The 13331-nt window shown below is 53.7% G+C and overlaps 1 protein-coding gene and 1 long non-coding RNA gene across 8 annotated transcripts in view; one reads left to right on the forward strand and one right to left on the reverse strand.

Moving 5' to 3' along the window:
• Positions 1-1077: 1077 nt before the first annotated feature.
• Positions 1078-3660, reverse strand: LOC138759226 (uncharacterized). Its single transcript, XR_011354666.1, has 2 exons — positions 3588-3660; positions 1078-1263 (listed from the first exon to the last, which is right to left on the reverse strand). It is a non-coding gene; the product is annotated as an uncharacterized lncRNA (long non-coding RNA).
• myo15b (myosin XVB) overlaps positions 3478-13331 on the forward strand; it is a 248999-nt gene continuing 239145 nt past the window's right edge. For 2 of the 7 annotated variants that reach the window (XM_069929307.1, XM_069929308.1), the window contains exons 1-5: positions 3478-3649; positions 4965-5074; positions 6456-6530; positions 7157-7253; positions 11778-11881. In XM_069929307.1, the coding sequence (XP_069785408.1) occupies positions 3620-3649; positions 4965-5074; positions 6456-6530; positions 7157-7253; positions 11778-11881 (416 nt within the window). In that variant the 5' untranslated portion in view covers positions 3478-3619. Of the gene's footprint in view, positions 3650-3795; positions 3860-4964; positions 5075-6455; positions 6535-7156; positions 7254-11777; positions 11882-13331 lie in introns of those variants that run through there. The other 5 variants (XM_069929310.1, XM_069929311.1, XM_069929309.1 and 2 more) reach the window with 5 other exon arrangements.

Raw genomic sequence — 13331 nt, forward strand, 5'->3', positions numbered from 1 at the left:
TGCAAGAAAAGGTACGTACACTGATCAATAACACTAAAAGACTGGAAGTTATGTAAAACTGATAGGCTTTTCTTCACAATAGAATGGAGCCAGGTCCATGCTGGTCGACTGTCCTGAGCTGGGGAGGGGGCTGTGGGACAGTCACCTTTATTCTGGAGTCTGTGGGAGGAGCCACAGGTACTGCCGGCCAATGGGCGTGCCCGGAGAGTTAAATATACAAGCAGTGGTTTACCTCGTATAGAAAAGCGGGAAATGTAAGCAAAGAAAGAGGAAACCTCCACTATCTCCTGAGGAAGTAGAGGCGGTAACGTGCTTTCTTCATGATGACATCAGGAAAGGTTCTCCGAAATAGTCACAGGAATTTAAAATCTGATCCCCCAGTGATCACTGGTGCACCTCTGGTTCCCCCACCCAAAGTCCACAACCAGCTTTTCGTTTTGGTGACATTGAATGCAAGGTTGTTGTTTCTACACATTCAACCAAGTTTTCAATCTCCCTCCTGAAACGCTGACTCAACTCTCCCTTTCATAACCCACCACTGTCATCAGTGGAGTTGTCAATGGTGTTGTGGTACCAAGCCACACAGCCATAGGTGTAAAGTGAGTTGAGAGGGGGGCTAAGAATGCAGCCCTGTGGTGCTCCAGTACTGAAGGAGATTGTGGAGGAGATGTTCGAACCAATCCTAACTGATTGTGGCCTGGAGGTGAGGAAATCCAGGATTCAATGACAGAGTGGGTGTTGAGTCCCACATCTTGGAGTTTTCTGATCAGTTTTGAGGGGATGGTTAGTTGATAAAGAACATCCTGATGTACTGTTGACTGCAATACACGTGAGCCTGCAATTGTAAAGGCGGTATGGGAGTGATCAATTAGGGATACCTGGAATGGACAGCTATCAGGGTCGGAATGTGGGTCACTGATGTGAATGTCATCAGAAGGTCAGAATAATAGCGGGTCAGATATCAGGCTCAGGATTGGAGTCAGACTGTCGGATGGTTGGGTAGTATTGTCAGTATCAGTGAGTCTTTTCTGCAAAATATAAAAATATTGCAGTAAATATGACTGAATCTTGAACCAATCCTTCCATTTAACATCTTATTGGTATGTTAGGGAGAAAAAGAACTGTTGACATTTTGGGCTGGACAAGTCTTGAGGAGGGGCTCCAGCTTTTCTCTCTCACCAATGCCGCTCAATCCACTAAGTTTCTCCACAGATGGTGAGAGGTTCCAGGTTCCAGCACTGGCAGGCTCCTGTGTGTGGCCAGCTGTGCAAATCAAAATATCTAGTTATCAGTAATAATTTAACAATGTGTAATATCTGGTAGGCCAAGGCTACAGAGCAGATGTACCTCTACATGCCCTTTTCTCGCTTCATTTACAGGTGAGTTGGAGGTGGGGGTGAGTGACCAGTGAGTAAACTGTTATTTTTGGGAACTGTTTAAAAAGGACACGGAGAGCAAAGAGTTAATTAAGCCAATTTAGAGTTGATTTGGGAGAGTTAGTAATTGGGCAATTGAGTTATTTGGCAGGGACCAATAAAAAGAGGGGTAGTTAAAGGAGTGACCCAGTGTAAGAGTGGAGCTCTGAGACTTTAGTGAGCAGAGGCTGAGAAAGAGCTAGCTTCCTTGCTATGAGAGGAAGGCCAGGTGAGGTAGTTTAAATCCTTTAAATAAAGTTAGATCATGGAGTCAACTAGGGCAGTGGGTTGCTCTGGTTATGGGAAATTGGGACAGAGTATTGTCCCTGATAACTACACCTGCAGGATGTGCATTCAGCTGCAGCTCCTTACCTGAGTTAGGGAACTGGAGCAGGAGTTGGTGGCAAAGGTAGTAGCAGATAGGAATGTCAGGGAGGTGGCAACCCCTATAATTCCAGCAGGTAGCTGGGGGACTGTAAGGAGAGGGAAGGGTATCCCTGTGGGTGTCCCCATCAACAATATCCACCACAATATCCTGTTTTGGATACTGCTGGTGGAGACCTACAAGGGACAAGTTGAGGTGGTAGTGTCTCTGGTGCAGAGGCTGGTCCCCTGGCTCAGAAAGGAAGGTGGGGAGTAGAGGAGAGTGATAATCATTGGGGACTTGTTGGTTAGATGAGTGGATAGGAGGTTTGCTGGATGAGATTGAGGTTCTTGTATGGTCTGCTGCCTCCCAGGGGCCAGGGTCAGGGATGTCTTGGGCACACAGCATTCTGGAGGGGAAGGGAAAACACCCAGATGTTGTGATCCATGTGGGGACCAATGAGATAGCTAGAAGTGGGGATGAGGTTCTGAAGGAAGAACATGAGGAATTGGGGAAGAAGTTAAAAACCAGGACCTTAGGGGTGATAATCTCAGGATTGGTGCCTGTGTTAGAGAGGGTAGGAATAGGAAGATGTGGTGGATGAATGTGTGGCTAAAGAGTTGGTGTGGGGGGTTCAGATTTGTGGATCATTGGGAACTCTTCTGTGGAAGGTCTGATCTCTACAAAAAAGATGGGCCTGCTCCTGAACTGGAAGGGGACCAATATCCTGTTGGGGAGGGTTTAACTAGTTCGGCAGGGAGGTGGGAATCAGAATGTGAGTGCAGAGATTAGGGTGAAAAACTAGATTTGAAGGGAGAGAGGAATGAGATTGTTAAAATAAATGAAGGAGAGGGGGTAGCAAAAGAAGATGGTAATCAAAAGGAGTGAATGTGGGGGACATTCTGTCAAGTGTATATATTTCAAAGCAAGGGACATGGTGGATGAGCTTAGAGCATAGAAATATGATATTGTAGCCATCAGTGAAACTTGGTTGCAGGAGGGATATGATTGGCAGCTAAATATTCCAGGATTCCATTGTTTTAGGTGTGATAGAACAGGGGGGGATAAAAGATGGAGGAGTCGTGTGGCTTGTTAGAGAAATTATTCCAGCGGTGCTATGGCAGGAGAGATTGGAGCGCTCGTCCAGTGAGGCTATTTGAGTGGAAATGAGTGGGAAAGGCATGAAAACACTAATGGGGGTGTATTTATAGACCCCCCTAATGGTCAGAGGGAATTGGAGGAGCAAATTAATAAGGAGATAGCATATATGTGTAGTAAACACAAGGTGGTGATTATTGGTGTCGCCCCTCCCCCCCTTAAATGTCCTGTGTCGCCCCTCCCCCCCCTTAAATGTCCTGTGTTGCCCCTCCCCCCTTAAATGTCCTGTGTCGCCCCTCCCCCCCTTAAATGTCCTGTCTCCCCTCCCCCCTTAAATGTCCTGTCTCTCCCCTCCCCCCTTAAATGTCCTGTCTCTCCCCTCCCCCCTTAAATGTCCTGTCTCTCCCCTCCCCCCTTAAATGTCCTGTGTCTCCCCTCCCCCCTTAAATGTCCTGTGTCTCCCCTCCCCCCTTAAATGTCCTGTGTCTCCCCTCCCCCCCTTAAATGTCCTGTGTCTCCCCTCCCCCCCTTAAATGTCCTGTGTCTCCCCTCCCCCCTTAAATGTCCTGTGTCTCCCCTCCCCCCTTAAATGTCCTGTGTCTCCCCTCCCCCCTTAAATGTCCTGTGTCTCCCCTCCCCCCTTAAATGTCCTGTGTCTCATATGGTCCCCATTGAGAATGGCAGGTTTGGATAACGTGGGAAGGGCTGACCTCGTCTGGCCTTGGTGTGGAGCCAGGCTTTAATGGAGGTGCTTTCATGGAGCAGTTTGACTGTGAGTCACTCCGCAGAGGATGACAATGTTCACAAATGGGCGTGTCCCTGGTATCATTTGTGCGTCAGCATGTATTGGTGGCAGGTTGATGTTGAACACAGACAGATGCTGCATTGTGTCTGACCATCTCCTTGTTTAATTTGTAGGGAGGTGTGTGAAAGCTCCGTGCTACTTTGTCTGAAGAGGAGGTTCCACAGGGACATAAATTACGTGAGGATTGGTTACGACATCGAACCAGATGTTGATCAGTAATTTTTATATCAATCGGTATTGTATATTACATAGACTGGTATGTGCACATTCCCCTCTGTTGTCCCACAAAGTCTGCTTCAGCAACCTGCTTTGCAAGAATCCTCCAGTCAATTGGTTTTGTGTAAGGGTTTAAATATTGAGTCATTCTGAATGAATGTATTTGTCTCTGTAGATTGCTCTTAGCAGTGGATTGATGTAGGTGTGAGTCATTGTACATTTACGAATATACGTGTTCATTAGACTGGGAATGTGCGCAGAAATGAATATGTAAACTCTGAAAAGAACTTGTGTTGTAATGTACAGCATATATTGATGTGTACAGGATGTCAGTCAGTATAATATTTTAAAATTTTAAAATTTAGACCTACAGCACTGTAACAGGCCATTTTGGCCCACGAATCCGTGCCACCCAATTAACCTACAACCCCCAGTACGTTTTGAACGGTGGGAGGAAACTGGACCCCCCGGAGAAAACCCATGCAGTCACGGGAAGAACATACAAACTTCTTACAGGGTTTGAACCCCCATCCTTATGGCTGGCGGTGTAACAGCGTTGAAGTAACCCCACTACACCAGTCATGTCACCCATGTGTATATGTCTGAATGTGCACAGGTATCAGTGTTGCGGGCAATCTAATTATGTAGCTAGGTATGAATTATTTATTCACAGGGCAATCTGGTATTATTACGCTGAAGTGCAGGTGGGGATTAATAATGATGGGGTATATACGGCAGGGAATATGGTTCTGTTTGTCAGTTGTGGGCCAGGAATGTGTAAGGACATGTGGGTGAGTATGTGTCTCGGACATTGTCAGTCAGCAGATGGATAGGGTGGTGTTAGGATAAGGAAAGGATGGAGTATGTCACTAATGTGGAGGGGTCATGTGATCTAGTATGTGGCAGGAGAAGGTGGTTTGATCAAGTAATATGTGATGGGGTAGAGTGGGCCAGCTTGTGGATGAGGTAGTGTGGGTCAGCATAAGGCAAAGGGAACGCTTTCTGTCATTCTCAATATATTGCTCTGAACTTGTTAAGGTCTGTTTTGGTTGTCCTTCTTTTACAGACCTATATTGGGAACATCCTGGTTTCATTGAACCCTTACAAACCTGTTGGGATATACTCCAAGGACACCATCAAACAATACAAGGGGAGGGAACCTTCTGACAACCCTCCGTAAGTCTTCCCCCCCCCCCCCCTTCATTCATAGGCTGACTGACAGTGCTGGGATTGGGCTGGGATCATCAGCTGAAAATACATTTGTCATGAGTTTCAACAACATTTCTGGGCCATCTTTTGTATGAAAGAATAATTGCCAAGTTCATTGCTTTTTGGAAACAAGCAAGACCGTGCCTCGTTCCTCTGTGTGTGGCTTTGAGGAGAATTTTTCATTGTTTTACACAGAAGAATGTCTGATCAGCTCTCTGCTTGCTTCATCAACTTCTGTCCCACCCTGGCTAGGGCTTCTTGGCCAGCCTTTGCACCCTCCCCCATCATCCCTGCACCATCCTTTCTCTCAGCCCCCATCTGTGATTCCCCAACCTCCTCTCAATCAGCAGGCCCCCTGTAGCAGCTGCCCATGACAATAGGGGGGGGGTTTGATTTATTGTGCACCATACCTGGGGGGGACGGTTTATGAGCAGTAGAATGCTTGGTTCCGAGGAGGACTCCAGAGTTTTTGGTGTGGAGTTTGCAGGATCCCCCCTGTGACCATCTGGGTTTCTCAAGGGTGCTCCAGTTTATTCCCACATCCCCAAACCTATTGTGAATTAGCACTGCCAATTACCCCTGGCGTTGGGTGGTAGGCAAACCACAGTGGTGCTGATGGGCATCAAGCACAGTTGCACATGGGGCACCTGTGGTTAACTGGTCTCCATCCTTCCAGTGTCCTCCAGCACTGGGCTGTGCAGGATTAATGGGCTAGGTGGAAGTCAATCCCAGAGTAGGGGGGGTGATACTGAATGGTGCCATGGGAGGGGATGGTCTTGAGCTCGTCATTAGGTGAGGGTGGGTCGATTGGCAACCAGCTGTAGATCAGTGGAGGCAACTCAGGACCACCGAGGAGGTGCAACTGAAGAGGGGATCGTGAGTGCATGGGTCCAGCACGGTGGAGGAGCCAGAGGGAAGTATTTTGTTTGCCTGTAAGTGTCCCAAGTTGGCTGTATAGGATTTAGACTACATTGTCCTGAGAATGCCCAATATCTGGCATTTCCAAGTCACCGTCCATGCTTCCCCTGCCTTGTTTTGAAGTGGCAAATGAAAATTTCCCACCCTGCCCTGTCAGGTCATGTGGCTCGGGGGTGCTGGTCTGTTTTCTCATCAGGCGTCAGTCGCCTGGAGATGGCTGCAATGTTAGACTGCACAGTTCTGACCAAAATACCATAATCTGATCAACTGTCTTGGCAAGAGGCCTTGCCTTCTGAGTAACACCAAATATTTTTGAATTTGAACTGGACTATAATTTGTTTTGGTGGTAGGGGGAGGAGTGGGACAAGTGGAATGCTTAGTGGGAGTGTGGGTCAGGATGGCTTGTTAACAGAGATCTTCTCATCCACAGACACATCTTTGCTATGGCTGATGCTGTGTACACATTAAGCCAGAGGTGGGAGAGAGAGCAGTGTATCATCATCACGTGGGTACTGCATTCTGATAGCGTTGTGCATCTGTCAGCCTTGAGTTACAGGGCACTGGACTGGCATAATTTTGATAGATGCTATTTTTCCCATTTCTTTTTTTAAATTTTTTAAAGAGAAACACAAAGGACTCAATGAATAAATATACAAATGTACTGAAAAATTGTATCATTAAAGCCTGGAAATAACCTGTCCGTATCTTTAGAGAAACAGTGGACGGGGGTGGGGGGCGGGGAAGAAAAAGGCAAAGAGCTGGTATCAAGATTTAATACAAAGGAATATTAAATTAATAAGGGATGAAAATTAAATACAAAATATTTGATAAATAGACAAAACAATCGGCTATTTAGATAATTCAAACGAGGCTGCCGAATATCGACGAACACGTTACATTAATTTCTAAGATTATAAGCAATTTTTGCTCAATATGTACGAGGGAATCACATTTCCACGTGGCCGCTCTACAGTCCTTGGCTATTGCCAAAGTGATTTTTAATAAATTTAGATTGACCTTTGGGGAAATTAACATCCATGACAGCCAAATTCCCCAAAGGGAACCATTGTGGATCAAGAGGGAAGTCCACCCTCAATCTTCGCTAATATTTGCCCATTTCTGTCTCTTCAGTGGACAGAGTGGCTCAGGGAAGACAGAGGCCGCCAAGCTGATCACCCGCTACCTGATGGCACTTTACCAGGAAGCCAGGGAGGAGCGAATCTGTCAGGTCAGACTCTCTGCGCACCACTGATTGCCAGCCATCTTTATTAAAGAGAGCGAAGGGCTCCTTCAGATAGAATTGTGCAGTAAGCTCTTTTTAAAAATTTATTTATTGAGTTTAACATAAACCTACATACAAAGTCTTCTAATATAACAAACAGGTCCTATCACAAATGAAATCTAAATCAAAGACCTGTCCATATTTGTTTATTTAACAATATTTTTTTAAAACAGCAAATTCTATCAATATGGTAATTAACTGTTTATCTCTTAATATAATCCAATAAATGTGGATAGAAAATAAGACTAAATTAAACAATCCCTTTATCTAAAGACGGTAAATTCTGTTTTAATTAATGACATGATCCATGACAACCAGTTTTAAACCCATGTTTAGCAGTTAATGTAAAAATATTAAAAAAAACCAAAATGGCTAAAACTGATCTAATCAAGGTTAACTTGTAAATACTGAAGACCTGGCACCCGACAGCGACCGCCCTGGCACCCGACAGCGACCGCCCTGGCACCCGACAGCGACCGCCCTGGCACCCGACAGCGACCGCCCTGGCACCCGACAGCGACCGCCCTGGCACCCGACAGCGACCGCCCTGGCACCCGACAGCGACCGCCCTGGCACCCGACAGCGACCGCCCTGGCACCCGACAGCGACCGCCCTGGCACCCGACAGCGACCGCCCTGGCACCCGACAGCGACCGCCCTGGCACCCGACAGCGACCGCCCTGGCACCCGACAGCGACCGCCCTGGCACCCGACAGCGACCGCCCTGGCACCCGACAGCGACCGCCCTGGCACCCGACAGCGACCGCCCTGGCACCCGACAGCGACCGCCCTGGCACCCGACAGCGACCGCCCTGGCACCCGACAGCGACCGCCCTGGCACCCGACAGCGACCGCCCTGGCACCCGACAGCGACCGCCCTGGCACCCGACAGCGACCGCCCTGGCACCCGACAGCGACCGCCCTGGCACCCGACAGCGACCGCCCTGGCACCCGACAGCGACCGCCCTGGCACCCGACAGCGACCGCCCTGGCACCCGACAGCGACCGCCCTGGCACCCGACAGCGACCGCCCTGGCACCCGACAGCGACCGCCCTGGCACCCGACAGCGACCGCCCTGGCACCCGACAGCGACCGCCCTGGCACCCGACAGCGACCGCCCTGGCACCCGACAGCGACCGCCCTGGCACCCGACAGCGACCGCCCTGGCACCCGACAGCGACCGCCCTGGCACCCGACAGCGACCGCCCTGGCACCCGACAGCGACCGCCCTGGCACCCGACAGCGACCGCCCTGGCACCCGACAGCGACCGCCCTGGCACCCGACAGCGACCGCCCTGGCACCCGACAGCGACCGCCCTGGCACCCGACAGCGACCGCCCTGGCACCCGACAGCGACCGCCCTGGCACCCGACAGCGACCGCCCTGGCACCCGACAGCGACCGCCCTGGCACCCGACAGCGACCGCCCTGGCACCCGACAGCGACCGCCCTGGCACCCGACAGCGACCGCCCTGGCACCCGACAGCGACCGCCCTGGCACCCGACAGCGACCGCCCTGGCACCCGACAGCGACCGCCCTGGCACCCGACAGCGACCGCCCTGGCACCCGACAGCGACCGCCCTGGCACCCGACAGCGACCGCCCTGGCACCCGACAGCGACCGCCCTGGCACCCGACAGCGACCGCCCTGGCACCCGACAGCGACCGCCCTGGCACCCGACAGCGACCGCCCTGGCACCCGACAGCGACCGCCCTGGCACCCGACAGCGACCGCCCTGGCACCCGACAGCGACCGCCCTGGCACCCGACAGCGACCGCCCTGGCACCCGACAGCGACCGCCCTGGCACCCGACAGCGACCGCCCTGGCACCCGACAGCGACCGCCCTGGCACCCGACAGCGACCGCCCTGGCACCCGACAGCGACCGCCCTGGCACCCGACAGCGACCGCCCTGGCACCCGACAGCGACCGCCCTGGCACCCGACAGCGACCGCCCTGGCACCCGACAGCGACCGCCCTGGCACCCGACAGCGACCGCCCTGGCACCCGACAGCGACCGCCCTGGCACCCGACAGCGACCGCCCTGGCACCCGACAGCGACCGCCCTGGCACCCGACAGCGACCGCCCTGGCACCCGACAGCGACCGCCCTGGCACCCGACAGCGACCGCCCTGGCACCCGACAGCGACCGCCCTGGCACCCGACAGCGACCGCCCTGGCACCCGACAGCGACCGCCCTGGCACCCGACAGCGACCGCCCTGGCACCCGACAGCGACCGCCCTGGCACCCGACAGCGACCGCCCTGGCACCCGACAGCGACCGCCCTGGCACCCGACAGCGACCGCCCTGGCACCCGACAGCGACCGCCCTGGCACCCGACAGCGACCGCCCTGGCACCCGACAGCGACCGCCCTGGCACCCGACAGCGACCGCCCTGGCACCCGACAGCGACCGCCCTGGCACCCGACAGCGACCGCCCTGGCACCCGACAGCGACCGCCCTGGCACCCGACAGCGACCGCCCTGGCACCCGACAGCGACCGCCCTGGCACCCGACAGCGACCGCCCTGGCACCCGACAGCGACCGCCCTGGCACCCGACAGCGACCGCCCTGGCACCCGACAGCGACCGCCCTGGCACCCGACAGCGACCGCCCTGGCACCCGACAGCGACCGCCCTGGCACCCGACAGCGACCGCCCTGGCACCCGACAGCGACCGCCCTGGCACCCGACAGCGACCGCCCTGGCACCCGACAGCGACCGCCCTGGCACCCGACAGCGACCGCCCTGGCACCCGACAGCGACCGCCCTGGCACCCGACAGCGACCGCCCTGGCACCCGACAGCGACCGCCCTGGCACCCGACAGCGACCGCCCTGGCACCCGACAGCGACCGCCCTGGCACCCGACAGCGACCGCCCTGGCACCCGACAGCGACCGCCCTGGCACCCGACAGCGACCGCCCTGGCACCCGACAGCGACCGCCCTGGCACCCGACAGCGACCGCCCTGGCACCCGACAGCGACCGCCCTGGCACCCGACAGCGACCGCCCTGGCACCCGACAGCGACCGCCCTGGCACCCGACAGCGACCGCCCTGGCACCCGACAGCGACCGCCCTGGCACCCGACAGCGACCGCCCTGGCACCCGACAGCGACCGCCCTGGCACCCGACAGCGACCGCCCTGGCACCCGACAGCGACCGCCCTGGCACCCGACAGCGACCGCCCTGGCACCCGACAGCGACCGCCCTGGCACCCGACAGCGACCGCCCTGGCACCCGACAGCGACCGCCCTGGCACCCGACAGCGACCGCCCTGGCACCCGACAGCGACCGCCCTGGCACCCGACAGCGACCGCCCTGGCACCCGACAGCGACCGCCCTGGCACCCGACAGCGACCGCCCTGGCACCCGACAGCGACCGCCCTGGCACCCGACAGCGACCGCCCTGGCACCCGACAGCGACCGCCCTGGCACCCGACAGCGACCGCCCTGGCACCCGACAGCGACCGCCCTGGCACCCGACAGCGACCGCCCTGGCACCCGACAGCGACCGCCCTGGCACCCGACAGCGACCGCCCTGGCACCCGACAGCGACCGCCCTGGCACCCGACAGCGACCGCCCTGGCACCCGACAGCGACCGCCCTGGCACCCGACAGCGACCGCCCTGGCACCCGACAGCGACCGCCCTGGCACCCGACAGCGACCGCCCTGGCACCCGACAGCGACCGCCCTGGCACCCGACAGCGACCGCCCTGGCACCCGACAGCGACCGCCCTGGCACCCGACAGCGACCGCCCTGGCACCCGACAGCGACCGCCCTGGCACCCGGACTTGTTAATTCTTCCAATCGTGATAATGTTCTATGGACGGGCCCCACATCTTGTCAAATTGAAAGTTTATTTTTAATGCTGTATCTAATTTTCTCCAAGCTTAAACAAGACATTACATCATGTAACTATACTGGCATGAGTGGGTGGGGAAATCATCCTTCCATTTCATTAAAATTTCCCGTCTCGCTATCAACGAATTGCCGCCTGGTCAAGGGCACCTCACTCACATGCGCACATGCAGACAAATATGTAAAACTGGATTTGCACAATTTAATAACTGCACACCCACAGATCCAAAGGCATACCCACCCCATGCATGAATGTTATATGGGAAATGCACTGAATTTCCCTGAGCCAGACCTGGTACTACTTGCCGTGCTGAGAGACATTCCATGGTCTTGGTCTCAGAATAATGGTCCAGATGGGTGCTGCCAGCTGTCAATCACAGGAAGGGGTGGAGTAAATATTAATAAGATCATAACCCAAGCCAAGATCATTAAAGTATGAGCGACTGGCCCAGTGGTCTTGATCTAAATAAAGGGTCAACAGTGTTGGTCATTTGCCAGTTTTTCCTCCAGTGTAGTTACTTGTCACATTCCGGCTGATCATGTACTGTTCGCGTTGTGAGGAGGGGGAGCAGTAAGATTTAATGTAACCATGGCTGTTTCTTGCCACAGGCAGCTCAGGCTTTTCCTATCCTAGAAGCATTTGGGAATGCTAAAACTGTCCTGAATAAGAATTCCAGCAGGTTTGGGAAACTCCTTTGGATTCACATCTTACAGTAAGTAAAACTTGACTGACCTTCCATTGTTTGCCATTTTACTGATGATCTATTTTGCATTTAAGTTTAGACCTACAGCACAATAACAGGCCCTTTTGGCCCAAGAGACCGTGCCGCCCAATTAACCTACACCTCCATGGGAGGAAATGAGCCCCTGGTGGGAAAACCCACACAGACACAGTGAAAAGGTACAAACTCCTTGCAGTCAGTGTTGGATTCAATCCCCGGTCCCGATCGTTGGTGCTGCAAAGGCTACACCAACTGTCGCCCCCCACCTCCCTCTCCCCACCCCATGTTAGTTTGCATTCAGAGCCCACTCCCTTGAGGCACCATCCTTGGGAATGGAAGCACAACTTGCCCAAATGCTGGAAAAATAGGAGTCTGATTGCCTTAAAGTTCATCAGGATAGAGGCAAGCCAGAATAGGGTGGCTGTGATGAGGGACTACAACAGGGGCTGGGTTGTCCCCTTATCTCTTATCCCAGGGGTGTCAAACTCAAATTCACAGAGGGCCAAAATTAAAAACTTGGACTAAGTCGAGGGCCGAACTAAATATTTATTGAAAATTTTCAACAACATCGGCATGTTTTCTCTTCTTTCAACATATGTAATGTTAAACTTTTTCTTATTAAAATAAATGTTTAATAATAGTTTTGGATAAACTCTTTCCAGAAGCATTAACAAATGAGAAATAAAATATTCAATAAATAATATTTCTCTATAGAGGATTTGTCAAATGTTGCTAGTGTGCTGTCGAATAGTAAAATCTGAGGGCTATTGAGAATGTGGGAGAATAACATGATTCCTGAAACAATCCAATGGGTGACTGATTGTGGGCATGAACTCTAGCAGGGTTATTTGCCATGCCCTTTTTCCATTGGTACAGATATCCTTTGATTTACACACTTTTCAAGTTTTATGCCTAATGAGCTTGTATCCAGGTGCAGGACCATTTTTAACCAGGAATATATTTATCACTGTGACATGAAACTATTGGAAGATAGTTTTATCCTGACATTAAAGTTCATAATCCTTACTCAGGCCTGTGTGCGGGAGGGCGGGGGTTTGCGGGCGATCGGGTTGGACAACGACAGTGCGGGGGCATCGGCTCTCACTGTAGGGCGGCATCTCGGCGGATCAGCGGCCCCGTCACCGTGAGTCGCGGGTCGGCCTGCGGCAGGGAGGGGGAGTGGGCAACGGTCCTGGCGAGGTCAGGCCCGAGGCCTCCGGTTCTGTGTGCTGGGAAGAGGCCTTGGCTTCCCCTGACACCGGCCAGGCCCCAAAACCAGAGTCCACAGTGCGACCCTGCAACGTAAACAGAGGAGGTGTGGGCGATTAGCGGGCTGACGCCAATGCATTCTGGGATTTGTTGTATTACTGTGTATGCGCTATACTGGCGCGGCGGCCAGCGGGCCACCTCTAATACATTTTTGAAATGATCTTGCGGGATA

This window comes from Narcine bancroftii, chromosome 3 (genome assembly GCF_036971445.1).
Source record: "Narcine bancroftii isolate sNarBan1 chromosome 3, sNarBan1.hap1, whole genome shotgun sequence".
NCBI lineage: Eukaryota > Metazoa > Chordata > Chondrichthyes > Torpediniformes > Narcinidae > Narcine > Narcine bancroftii.